We start from the raw sequence: 12430 nt of genomic DNA, 5'->3' as shown, positions 1-12430 counted from the left end.
CGCCTTAGGAGGTAGGGGGACGATACCAGCGCGGAGAGGTGCTGTCAGGGCATGAATTGTATCGTGGGACATGTTCAAGCCCCACGGCGAAGAATAGCAACTGCAGAGTGTCCCTTCTATGATAACATTTCCACTGGGGAGTAGCGGGCTGGCCAATCCAGCATCACAGGTATCCACCACTCCGACTGACTGAACCTTCCGCGTGTGCATTTGCTGATCCATGGCTGATAGTCTGACCGAGACGGGCGACATAACAACGACAGCGTTGAAGGCACAAGAACTCACTGGAAGACTGCGGTATCCATGCATGACACTTTACTAGCAGGGATGTACCCTCGATTCGTGAGAACAAGGTGATCGGGTGATAGATACAGATTAGCTACTCCCGCCAGGGATGAAGTAGTAAGGCGGAGAAATCGGTGTCGCCTCTGCAGGGGGAACAGTCCATGAGTAAATTCCAAAACCAAACAAGGTGGACCTTGGGAGAGGGAGCTTCATAATGGAGCCATCCTATAACTGGCTCATAATGGACCTCGCATGCAGATGAGCTCGTGAGCAGAAGATCCCCAACGTCGATATCTGACAATAACGACTATCGACTATCGTTCTGTAATGATCGCTCTACCTTGAAGAGGTGTCCATCCTCTACCTTGTACAAATGCCCGGCTGGTCACTGGGAAACACGTAGGCATTTGCCCACCCCCTCCTGGCATCCTACAAGGACGTTAGGAACTCACTGTTCGCAATGATAACTTAGTCAAGTACGAACTCACATCGAGTAAGCCCTCTGTACAGAGGCTGTACACTCGTGGGTCGCTAGAGCATCGCCCTGAAGGATGGTGAAACTACAAACCATTAGGATTCAACCATCGGGGGAACCTTGAACTCCCTTTGACACTCGCTTATGCAATCCTGTTCGTCACCACTGTTACAGTCGAGCTTCCAATCTTTATTGTTGGCCGCAAAATATATCCGTTTTATCCTATCGAGAACCAGGCAAATCGTCGATGAATCCACGCCAGTCGGCCTCACCCGAACGCTGTAGCTGCTGGACCGGCGTGATCTCCAGCGGATGTGAAAGCAGTTATCATACCGTCCTGGCCTTGGTGGTCGACAGAGGCGACTCCGTGAATATGACTCAACAGGTCGCAGGTCATACGAACTTCTCTCTTGCCCTCAGATCAGCTCATCTCCATCATTGACAACGCGGAAGTATGTTCGATGTTATTAGTGGATACTTCCAGAATCACATGCTACTCCAAACTCGAGGATATCAGACACGATACCTCTGAGGGAGTCTGCCTTCAGTGAATTCAAGGTCCCCTCTCAGTACGCCCGTAGGGTGGCTAAACAGCGACCATTCGCCACAACCGGCGGCGACTGAATACGTCTTACTACGACTTGCTCTTGCGCTGTCTTTTCATCTTCCTCTCCTCTCTTGTCAATCGCTTCCTTCGATGCCCCGGCCTAACCTCTCCTTCACCACTGCTCTCTCCATCGACACCACCAGGCTTGGCATCATTTCCCTTCGGCTGAGTGCCACTCTTATCCCCACGACGTTCTTGTCGATATGCAACCACAGGCGCCATCGACGGAGCTTGACAACGGAAATCCAAACCTATAACGAATGACGCAGACGCCTGCACTTTACTTGCAAATGTATAGCCGAAACTGGTCCGCCTTGTTGATATCGAATCCTTGCTGGCCAGCACCTCCATGCGATGATCCAGCTGAACAGGAGCTCAGCCGCCTTATGAGTAGTGGCAGGGCCAACACCTCTCGGTTGATGTCCTCTGCGTTGCATATCCACCTACGACGTGTTGATGTAGTGCAACCGTGCTCGCTGCTCGTATCTGATCAATGACAAGAAGACACCAGCGAAATCTTCATCGGAGGATACGACTGCGAGGAGGGTGAGCATACTGGCCGCTGACCGAAATGACCGCATGAATGTCACTGGACACTTCCAATCAAAGTATCATCCTAGCAACCGCAAACACCATACGGATGCGATACTCTTTAAAATGAGTAATCAACACTAGCGCCTAGTATTTGAACCCGAGAGCGATTCAAACTGATCATGAGTTATATTCTCGTGGCAAGGGCGCTATTGAGCGCTCTCACCCTCATCGCTGTCTCTCTCAGCACGTCGACCTGCCATACCTCCTGTACCCGCAGACAGGAGGCTGCGAAGGCTATTAGACATGCTTAGAGTAGTGGTAGTAGGTGGTATGAACCTGAAAGGGAGTAGCAAGAGAAGACAAGAAGACTAATGACGACTATAAAATTATACCCTACTGAGCCAACTGGGTGGCAAGGATATCCACCCACCTGACGATATCCCCTCGCAGTGACAGTGGTGCACTCGAACTCCCACTTTCGGCAGCCCAGAGGTTATGGTAGAGCCCGGTCAGGTTAAGTGGACCCTCTTGAGCGAGGGCTCCAACAAGGCGCTGCGAGCGGGGTCTCCGAGAAATAGCAAATCTTGACGCTTACTCTAGAGACTCTGATGACCACAAGGGATGGTCGTTGTAGGATGTGGTGTTCTCGGACCCTATCAAGGATCGCCTCTTGGATGGCCCCAGGAGAGCACCTTGCAAACCATAACTGAATCCCATATGAAGTGAAACAAACTCCGACCTTCTATGCACAAGCCTTACAGGAGAGGCAGCGGTCGTCCACGCGTTGCGGAAGGCCTACAATACTACCCGATACGATTGCCCATCATCTGCCCTCACTCACCATCACCAGTCTTCCGCTCGCTATCGCTAGCCTCGATTTACCCAATTCCGAATCAGCCCTCTTAGCCCTCCTCCCACTGTGCCTGGCGATGAAGACCCCATCGTATCACCCCATGAGCAAGCACCCCGGCCCACCTCGAAGAAGGCCCAGCCCTTTGGGATCGATCCGATGCCATCCGACGACTGGACCTCTCGATATCATAACATGCAGCACCAGACTAAGCGGCCACGATGTACCTCCTCAGGACCCTTTTCACATCTTACCACCGACTCGTTTGTCCTCCCACACTTTCCTGGCCGCCTACGACTAACACTCTTGCAGGACCTCATACCGTAATTACCAGCGCTCAACGACCATGTCCTCTCCACAAACCACCATAGCCCTGGCAGCCTCGTGATACTTGAAGTTTGGATCCAGCTGTCTCTCAACGGTGTCCAGATATCTAAGGATCCGCTCATGGTCAGCATGTAGTGCACAGCCTACCCGTCAACTCTACCAGCAACACTGGCCAGACTCCCATTGACACGACTGAGACCCCCATCTAGACGGCCCGCCACAGGCATGAGAACTCTCATGTAGAGGGCATTAGCAACGAGACCACATGGACCCGTAGTCTCAGGCAGACTCTGCATGGTAGAGCCTTCCGATGGCGCCATTGAACCGAGGGTAACTCCTACTACCCACATTGACAGTACTCAAACACAGAGACCATCTTTTAGAATATAAAAAGAGTAATAATCAGGTTAACCATCTAGTGACCATAGACAGGTGAAGCCACGATGGTGTTTGCACTTCACCTTGACAGGAAGCCACATCTTTTAATACCAACTCGAGCTACCCTCTGTCACTATACCCAACACACTACTATCGAATGGAGCCTCTCGACAATTCATTCAGCACATAAAACTGACCGCGTCTGACCACGGTATCTACGACACCTCAACGGTAGAGTACACTGGCAAGTTGAACGCTGAATGCATATTGGCTATCGGCTAATACTAACATCACGTTCATTGATGATGACCAACATCAGCTTCGTACTGCTTGTTGCTGTGACTACCGAAGTCTATGGGATTAAGGAGCAGCAGAACACGGCTTGAAGCCAGAACAACATGTTGATTCAAAGCTATTCCATAGTGCGCACCTAAGCTCCCTTTCCCTCAGTTCTGAAGCGATTCACAAACCCGACAAGCAGCATCGCATAATGGAAACGCTGTTGAAGATGACAGACTCCACTTCACGCCTTCTCAACCGCAGCATCATCTGCCTGCTCCTCCTCCTGTTTCCGCTCAAGCATACTGATGTAGAGTACTGAAGTACAATAACTGTAGCGAGTCAAGGTGCTAGCCTGCACCCACCGTTGTTGCCGCGAATAACAGCCTGGCCATAACGACGTCCCTCCGAGCCGCTGTTAACACCTACTAGAGAAGCAAGTGAACTGACCTGTACCTCTATAGCACGATTCTTCCAACCATCAGGAAACTCGATAGCATCATCCATTGCTAGATTCATGAAGCCGTCCAAGGCTAGGAGTTGGCCGGTGTAGTCGGTACCGTCGTTAAGTCGAACCCGCACTCCGCACCCACGTACCTAGGAGTAGCAAATCATGCCACACGTAGTGGTAGACAGGAGACAATCTCGAATAAAACTCTTCCACTGCTGACAAACCGATGCGGAGCTTGGACTAGTTAGAGCCGAACCGTACACCACAGAGTGACAGGAGTCGACCTCTACCTCTCTGAGGAAATCTCCAGGAGTTCGGCGATTTGCGGTAGCAGCGGACATGTACAGACACCAGCTATATAGTAATAGTGCTCATACAACAATTAGGGCAATCGAGAACTCAACAGAGAGATATACGTAGAGACATATGCTCGAACACGATGTTAATTACCACAGAGCGTGTCCAACAGCCATGACCAAGCAGGCCATCGACGCTGCCAGAGGACCATCAGATAAACGATATATGAATACTGCGAAGTTATGAATCTACCTAGCGGAGGAACCTAGAGCACGACAAGAGCCGCCAGAGCCTCCCGGAAAGTCCGCTCTTCTGAGTAGCCTGCTGATTGCGGTCGTCAGAGTGTTGCAAGTCGTGATTCGTCCTATGAATGTTATTAATGATATCATACACCTCTTCCTCCCAAAATCCATCACTATGTTCCGCCAGAATTCGACACCGCCGCTCACTGGCCTCTAGGAGTTCTCTAAGCCTGCCTACTTCTCGACGGAGACAAACGACTTGAACACGAGGGGATTCGACGCCTCTCGTAATTTCTTCACAGTGCGCATAAGTATCTTGAGCCCACCGCGCGGATCGAGGAGTACACATACTGACAGCCAAGGTGAGCCGATCCTTTGGTACGTCGAACGATAAGCTGCTGGACCCTGCCGCTGTGTTGTTGAAGACTAGCACTCGTGGTGTCACTAAAAAGAAGGAATGGGCTACACAAGAAGGGACATCGAATGCAGCCCTATCAACCCTATCATACCACATTCATTGTGTTCCTCAGGTGCTTCAACAGTGCAGGGGGTCCTTTCTGGCTCTATCCCATATTTAGGGGAGCTTCCGTTAAGATCACTCTGGCCACTAGTCGATGGAGTCAGAGACAGCCTCTCTGAAAAGCTCGAATGCCACTTACCGAGGGAGAGCTCAATGGCTCACTCTTCTTAAGTGGGGAAGGAGTCCTGGCTGCGATTGACGACGCCACTGCATGTCTGTCAGCTGAGCACGGGCCTTCTACACCAACAACGGCCCCCGTTGTGGAAACTCCCGATTGCTGCCATTCCCTATAGGAACTGTCTCATGAATGGGAACCGATTTTACGCTACTGATACCTCTCGCAGGCATCACCCTTCACAGTCAATACTTCGCCACTCTTCCCTACTACTACTCGACGACGTAATTCCATGTTTTTGTTGAACTGCGCCAGCTCATCATTCGTGTGCCCCGATGATGAGTGTCGCCAAGACAACCCGCTGAGCTGTTGAGTTGGCATGACAAACTAACCCGAACTGACAATGAGGGAGTCTACAGGAAGTGAGGATGGAGGAGCATGCAGGAAGGCACCTCGGGGGGGGAGAGGGTAGGTTATGAACGGATGCTGATAGTGTAGAGCATCTAGCAAAGTGTAGAAGAATAAATTCCATCAAGACTATGGTAGATACCGAGCGGTACACCTCTCATTTGAATGGCTCTAGGGGAGGGCAGTCGAGGACCTACGAGGATGAGGGTATTAAAAGAACAAACAACACCCTTCTGCTGGTACCATCACGACTAGTACTACTGCATTCACCACTACAGTTACTTGAAGGCAAGGCGTGACCGATTAGGTCAGTGCAAGCGCGGACTCACAAAGTCAATTACCCTAGTAGAGGCTCCTCCTCCGGTCGGTCGCCTACATAGACACTTTCCTACGAACTTAGTTGAAATTAATGATCTCATTACGGACCAGCCATTTCGACGCATTGGACTGGCTCACTTAGATACCCCCTCGAGCCAGTGAGACGGACGACTACCGCACCACCAGCGTCACCCGAGGGTAGGACAGAGACCAAACTATGATGGGTACTGCATGTTTGCACGCAGGCGTAGGTCAGAGGCGCTCGGCCTGAGAGCTTCTTCGTCAGTTTTAAGTCTTGTCTTCTGTCCAAACAGCATATTACATGCGGTAAAGCACGACTGGAACGGCCGGCTTGCACCGATGCTCCGAAGTTCGTGGGAAGCGTTAAGGAAATGCAAATCAAGGCAAGATTTGCAAGATTTTCGAGGACCCATGGCAGAATTCTCCGCGCCTCGATGCAGTTGAGATGTTTTATGGCACTTCGGATCCTCTATTCGAAGACATTGCCGCTGGGGAGAGGCGGAGGTTGGGTCTGATCAATACAGTGACTGGATGGATGGGGAGTGCGAGTGCCCAAGCCCAGAAGATATCACATCAAGTAACCTCAATGAGAGACCCGTACAGATGGGACGCCTGGGAGTTCACAGCCAAGACCTTCGTACCAGGGGTTGCTGACTTGCTAGGTAGTAGCGAACCCCTCCCACTAGGATTGCGGCTCTATCACTGTATAGGTCGCTCCAACCTGCGGCCATACCTCTCCTCGTCATTTCTAGCCAGTCAAGAGGCAGACGATCTTCGGGCGTTCTATCGATCACTGCCGTTTGCATCCCGATTCGACGGCCTTGCTTTCACTACTTGTGCGGTGAGTAGAAATACATAAATCCTAGCAAACCGCAGCTGCTCGATACAGATCCTACCGATGCTGGAAGCAGTAAAATACGACTTCCCTGCAATACAGAAGTATAAGATTCTACCTATCACGAGGTAGAATCAGCTGGTGACACTCAACGGGCGGGGTATATGCCCTCTTTCAGGACCTTCATCGGTGTTTATGGCCTCCAGTGTATATTCCCACACGAGTTCTACTACTATCTACATCGTATAGTGCAATCAGCCTCATACCACTGTCTCAAGATAGGCCCTATGAAAGTCGGATCAGCCATAGTAGTGATAGTAGGAGCGGCAGCCTACGCCTTTGGGAGGGGTTGGCCCCGACCAAGACGACCAAGACGGCCATCTGACGACTGGTGATGACCTCCTTGTGAATATTCGTGTGTTTCGTATCCTTTCGTTTCTATCGGTATGTCTGTTGGGTTACTCAGTGTGGTCGGGTCCTCCAAGTGCTTGCGAGACTATGCTAGCTGTCCACCTCCGCTCCGCTGCTACTGCTAGATCCGCCCTGCGAATAATCAACGCGAGTCGGAGATGGATGGTGTCGGCGACAATTCCGGAGCAGGGCGGACCGTTGAGCTCACAGGATCCTATAGCGATCCTCTCTAATGGGGGTGATCTCGTCGATGCCACCAGAAAAGCAGTGACTATGTACGGCGTATTCGGCTGTGGGAGTGAGGATAAAGGTAGTAGTTGGGAGCTCGGCGTCATCGGGTATGCATGGGGAAAGTTTATACGACGATCACTGCTTGCTTACGTTCAATTACTCTCTATTGGAATTGGTCACGAGTAGCTCACCGGAGTGGTACTAATACCATCCCCTATTGCAGACGAGAAGTGGCGTGAGTTCTGTGGTCTACTCTGCGCCAGATGGACGTGGCTTAATGACAATGAGCATTTCCTCCCGCCAGAGATTGTCACTGAGCTCTTCAAGGCCATGTGTCAAGAAGGCGAAGTCACATTGGTAGGACATCGACCGTATGCGGCTTTCCTCCATCTTTGACGTGCCTTGGTTGGTATCAGTGGTGCTGCCTTACTCAGAATTCATTCTGGACAAAAGTGCTCGCGCTCCCGGACTGTACAGCGCGACACAGATTCACCGCCTTCGGTAGCATCGACGTTAAGCAAGCGTCAGAGATAGGAATAGCTTTGGCCCACATCGGACGAGTGTAAGCAACTATTATGATCGAATAGTACGATTGATGGACATTGGTCATGTTAGCCATGTTCCTTTGGCGCGTAGACTGGAGGCGTGTGCTTCTGCACAGGACACGATGTGGACGATGGACCAGGCAGATGTCGCCGCTCTCGTCAATGCATTAGGCTTGCAGCACGTAGGTTAGGGAAGTGGCCACGTGATGGACTTCATAGATTGATATCAGCTCTCAGATGGCAGCTTTGATCGTTCAAACTCACACTTCCAAATTCAATTCGAACACACACTGTGATCTTTTCTAGCTGTACGTCTTCACCTCCTTTCAGTACGCCGGCCAAGATCTCTATGAGGAAATTACTCAACGTGTCTGTGAAGAAATTGCCGACTTCAGTCGGGATGAACTCCTTCAAGTCCTGGAGGCCTTCGTGGAGGTGATAAGTTGGAAAAGGAGTGGTAGCGTTAAAATCTGTAACTCGCATCCCGATTCGGGATTGGTTTGGCACCTAGTCGGCTCTGTCTATTTTCAGGGTGGAATGTATCCTCGAGAATTGATCAAACATGCCGGCCGAGTAATCCATGAAGGTATGGACAACTTCACACCCTCAGACTTCATGAGGCTGGCGAGGATGTGAGGGTTCATGGGGATCATTGTCTTTCGTTTCGAGGGTGAAGTTTCTCAGGTACCAGAAGATGGACAAACGGCATGATACCTTTTGCCGTGCCTGGATTCACGACGTGCTACATAAGCGAGGAGTTGATGTCGATCCCGAGGTTTGTAATCATTCGGATAGTGAGGGCGAACGGAAGTAATCCGGGATGGCACTTAAGTTTCGAATGATTTGTGGCGTAATCGATATAGCGTTAGGCTTTCAAACGAAAGATCGCCGGTTCGAGCCGCACTGAGATCGTTTAATTTTTTGCTCTCGCCAGATATAACTTGGTGGAAGCATCCTTTGCCTTGAATTTCATGAAACAGCTAAGAGTGAACTCTGGCACGACGGAGTGGTGGGATAAGGAAGCGGATTACAGGGCTTTGAACGGAGTTGTACACCACTGCGGCTATCCACATGCGAGTGATAGATTTTCCCATCAGGTCATCAATGGTTTCTGTAAAGCAGATGAGCGGGGAGTCCGAAGAATTCTCTCGGTCATGTCTCCTCGAGATGTGTCGTTTCTGGCCTCGTCGATTTCGAGAGCAGCATTTCTGAAGAACTCGGATATCGAAGTGGTTGTTGCTGCTATTGTAAGGCTTACATGCACAAGACGACTGCTGTAGCTCTCTCGCCTCCTCCAGATGGATCGGCTTCGATATTTGTTGACTCCTGGCAATGAAGTTGGAGTCCCCTCGAGGGACAGAGCAGCGGAGTATTTACCACAAACGATGGAGCACCTCGTCCGTTGTGGTCGAAATCGACGGAAAGACAAGTAATAGTTCCCCTTCACTGACTGCCTCTCACTAGGACTCGCTTTTCCTCGAGGTACCTTGACTGCTCTTGGGTCGCTATATGGTTGTGTAAAACAGTGTATTCTCGTAATATACATCAAATAGTAAGCATAAACAGGTAATACTTGTCACTGTGACATGCTCACAAGTTGTTAGCTGTGCGTGCATTGGCCAGGTCCCTTGGTCACCTTGGATACTCCGACCTTAACTATCATAGGATCTGGGTCAACTTCTACCTCGATCGACTCGACTCCCTCCTCAAGACTGATATCACCATGATCAAAGACACGTAGGGTATTTCCCTGCTGCGTTGCCCGCTACCCCGCGGTAGGTTCAACAAGTTGAAACTACATGATGAGGACATCGGTCGTGATTTATTCTGGCGGCTTGGCCTTCGCTTCCAGCAGTGTGTTATCAACACTAGTGCCGCACGGTACGTTGCATCACTTCTACTTCTATTAGAGTTCCTTCTCTTAAGGTTTTATGGGAATCGAGTAAACCGACGGATTCGACGCATAGGATGAAGAACCCGTACCCGATCACTGTCCATGATGTCACGTTTCTGCTGATTTCAAAGAGTTGTGTGCAAGGTCAAACATGGAACCTCCAGTCACAAAGGGACTGGTGGTGAAACAGTTTGACCGGTCAAATCCACGCCGAGCAAGCTCCGACTCCGGGCGGAGGGCAGAAAAAAAATGCGCCGCTCCAGAACACAATTGTTCTTGCGTGCATAGCTCGAAATCGATCAACCATTGCAGCTGGTGCAACATACTCAATTGTATGTTGAGCAAGCCGACAGAAACTCGTATCTGTCAGCTTGGCTCAAGAGACAAGCAAGGGCTTGCTCTTCACGGTTTTTTTCCCTCCCACACCACCCAGGGAAGACCCCAAACCGGAGACATTTCGACCTGACTCAGCTTCAACCACCGCGGAAAGGTTCAACTTCAACCTGTGAAAAGCTGAGGGTCAGCTCAAGCCAAAATGAGGGTACAAAATTTTCCAAATTGTCGACGGTAACTTTTGACCCTCAGAAACACCACCACTGATACCTCCGAGCAGTCAGTGCCTGTGGTTTGAGCACGGTCGGGCATCTGAGCTACTGGTCGCGAGTTCACAAACGTCTCCCACCCAGTAGCTGCAGAAACACACAACACGAGGAACACGTTCGCGAATCGTTCCACTAGCCTTCGAACGAGAACAATATTGCGCAGCAATCTCGGCTGGTTCTGCGGCTTCGTGCAGTCGAACCGGCCGAGCGGCTCCCTGCTTCACAGCTCGCCTTCCCATTGTCGGAGCTTAGCAGCGGCAGCTGGATTTTGTTTGTACAGTCAAAACTGTCTCCACGCGATTACGACTCATGAAATCCTCGCAAGCACACAACATCATTGAGTACGTGAAAGATCTACATCATTCCGGCTACATGCCTAAAGAATATATCATCTAAAACTGCTACAGCAGTGGGTGTAGTGGGTTTGATTAGTTCGACTGGTCCCGGCACTCCCCAACGGAGTATCTCGGACCTGGCTAGATCTGCCCGACTGTACATTCGTCCGCATCTTACTCTCCCTCGAATTCTCCATCCAAGACGGGCACTCCGCCTTTGAAATTGTCTGGCGGAAGACTAGGGCTGAAACACAGTGACATCGATCTAGTCTTGGCATTGACGGTGGAGGACCTTGGCCTTGTAACAGGTTCAGGTCGACCCCTCGAAGCCTGTCGTGGCTCTGCGTTCTCCTTCCCGGCACCTTTCGCAACTCTATTTATCAGACGAGCAGACTGTTGTTGCCCATCGACCTTATCTGAGAATCCTTCGGGTATGTGCCTTATTCGGCTGAGGTCCGCTACCAAGAGAAAGGACCGCCAGGGGCTTTCTCGTTGTGAGCTTAAGAATGCCATCACCTTTGGCCGGCTCGTTCGTTTGATCGAGACGTGGCTGATGTGCTATGCGGAATGCGTGATGCGACATCATCATGATGACGTACGATGAATTTCAGGCTGCTCTACGATGACCTCCTGTATTCCCGCCCACAACACAAGCTCCCTGTCATCATTTCGAAATATCCGACAGGCTAGTCATTACGCAGTTCATAGGCGACATCAATACGGTATCCTAGTTTACCCCGTACCAAAACGCCCAGGCTAGCACAAACTTTCATCTCATCTCCAGCGTGGAGGCCAGTAGGGAACGGAAATAGGGAATCGTAGTGGAGGTACTCTGTCGCACCAGCAGCACCAACTGTTGTCTAGTAGCCTCAGTTTTCATAAGATACACCTCAATGAAGTGACCTCATGCCACTCTTCCCAACGCTATTAAGCCCATTCTCATACCTCAACCTGGCCGGACACCCTGATCCAGAGGCCTATCTCCAAGACGTAGAGTATTCCTCACCTTTCGCGTTATCATGATAATCTTTTCTAACACACTCCATTTCTCCTCAGCGACGATGGTACCTCCTCTAAGTATTCCAATAGACTACTATCTCGCCAGCTACAACAACCCAACAGTTTGGAGAAGCAGAAGCCTGGGTATATTCAACTAGTTCTCTCTTAGAGCCTACCGAGTTGATAGGAAATGCAATGGTAAGTTTAAAGAGAATAGTTCGTAATAGTAACGAAGGACGAGGAGGTCTTTATGATACTACGTGGCACTTTACAAAATCGATATGCTACTAATATGCCAACATGCTCACTATGGCATGTCTCAACAATATGGTACACATTGTTGGAGAATATACCTTTGGTCAACTACGTGTGTTATCGACGATAAGGAAACCTCGGGGGAACTCTTCTTGGTTTTTTCTAAACTTCTACCTAAGTCGTGTGTGAATTCTCATAATGTATTGAGGAGTCTCC

At 50.4% G+C, this 12430-nt stretch overlaps 4 protein-coding genes across 4 annotated transcripts; 1 reads left to right on the top strand and 3 right to left on the bottom strand.

Annotated features, from left to right (window-relative positions):
• Positions 1-1394: 1394 nt before the first annotated feature.
• On the bottom strand, positions 1395-1589 carry Pmar_PMAR017110 (hypothetical protein; the record flags this gene model as incomplete). Its single annotated transcript, XM_002767488.1, has 1 exon — positions 1395-1589. The coding sequence occupies one exon, from the start codon at positions 1587-1589 to the stop codon at positions 1395-1397; it is 195 nt and encodes a 64-aa protein (XP_002767534.1).
• Positions 1590-2994: 1405 nt separating this feature from the next.
• Pmar_PMAR017109 (hypothetical protein) lies at positions 2995-3398 on the bottom strand (the record flags this gene model as incomplete). Its single annotated transcript, XM_002767487.1, has 3 exons — positions 2995-3034; positions 3083-3184; positions 3226-3398. The coding sequence occupies 3 exons, from the start codon at positions 3396-3398 to the stop codon at positions 2995-2997; spliced, it is 315 nt and encodes a 104-aa protein (XP_002767533.1).
• A 543-nt stretch (positions 3399-3941) lies between these two features.
• Pmar_PMAR017108 (small nuclear ribonucleoprotein, putative) lies at positions 3942-4542 on the bottom strand. Its single transcript, XM_002767486.1, has 4 exons — positions 4477-4542; positions 4215-4332; positions 4101-4160; positions 3942-4053 (listed from the first exon to the last, which is right to left on the bottom strand). Exons 1-4 carry the CDS (start codon positions 4525-4527, stop codon positions 3980-3982), a joined length of 303 nt encoding a protein of 100 aa, XP_002767532.1. The 5' UTR covers positions 4528-4542; the 3' UTR covers positions 3942-3979.
• Positions 4543-6693: 2151 nt separating this feature from the next.
• Pmar_PMAR017107 (hypothetical protein) lies at positions 6694-10114 on the top strand (the record flags this gene model as incomplete). Its single annotated transcript, XM_002767485.1, has 19 exons — positions 6694-6769; positions 6818-6948; positions 6997-7070; positions 7121-7235; positions 7264-7333; positions 7409-7663; positions 7808-7941; positions 8019-8146; positions 8200-8311; positions 8460-8564; positions 8661-8761; positions 8814-8939; positions 9064-9178; positions 9227-9376; positions 9428-9558; positions 9612-9695; positions 9753-9866; positions 9909-10010; positions 10056-10114. 19 exons carry the CDS (start codon positions 6694-6696, stop codon positions 10099-10101), a joined length of 2169 nt encoding a protein of 722 aa, XP_002767531.1. The 3' UTR covers positions 10102-10114.
• Between the last annotated feature and the right edge of the window lie 2316 nt (positions 10115-12430).

This window comes from Perkinsus marinus (assembly GCF_000006405.1).
Source record: "Perkinsus marinus ATCC 50983 genomic scaffold scf_1104296970664, whole genome shotgun sequence".
Lineage (NCBI taxonomy): Eukaryota > Perkinsozoa > Perkinsida > Perkinsidae > Perkinsus > Perkinsus marinus.
This window is presented reverse-complemented; position numbering and strand designations above follow the sequence as displayed.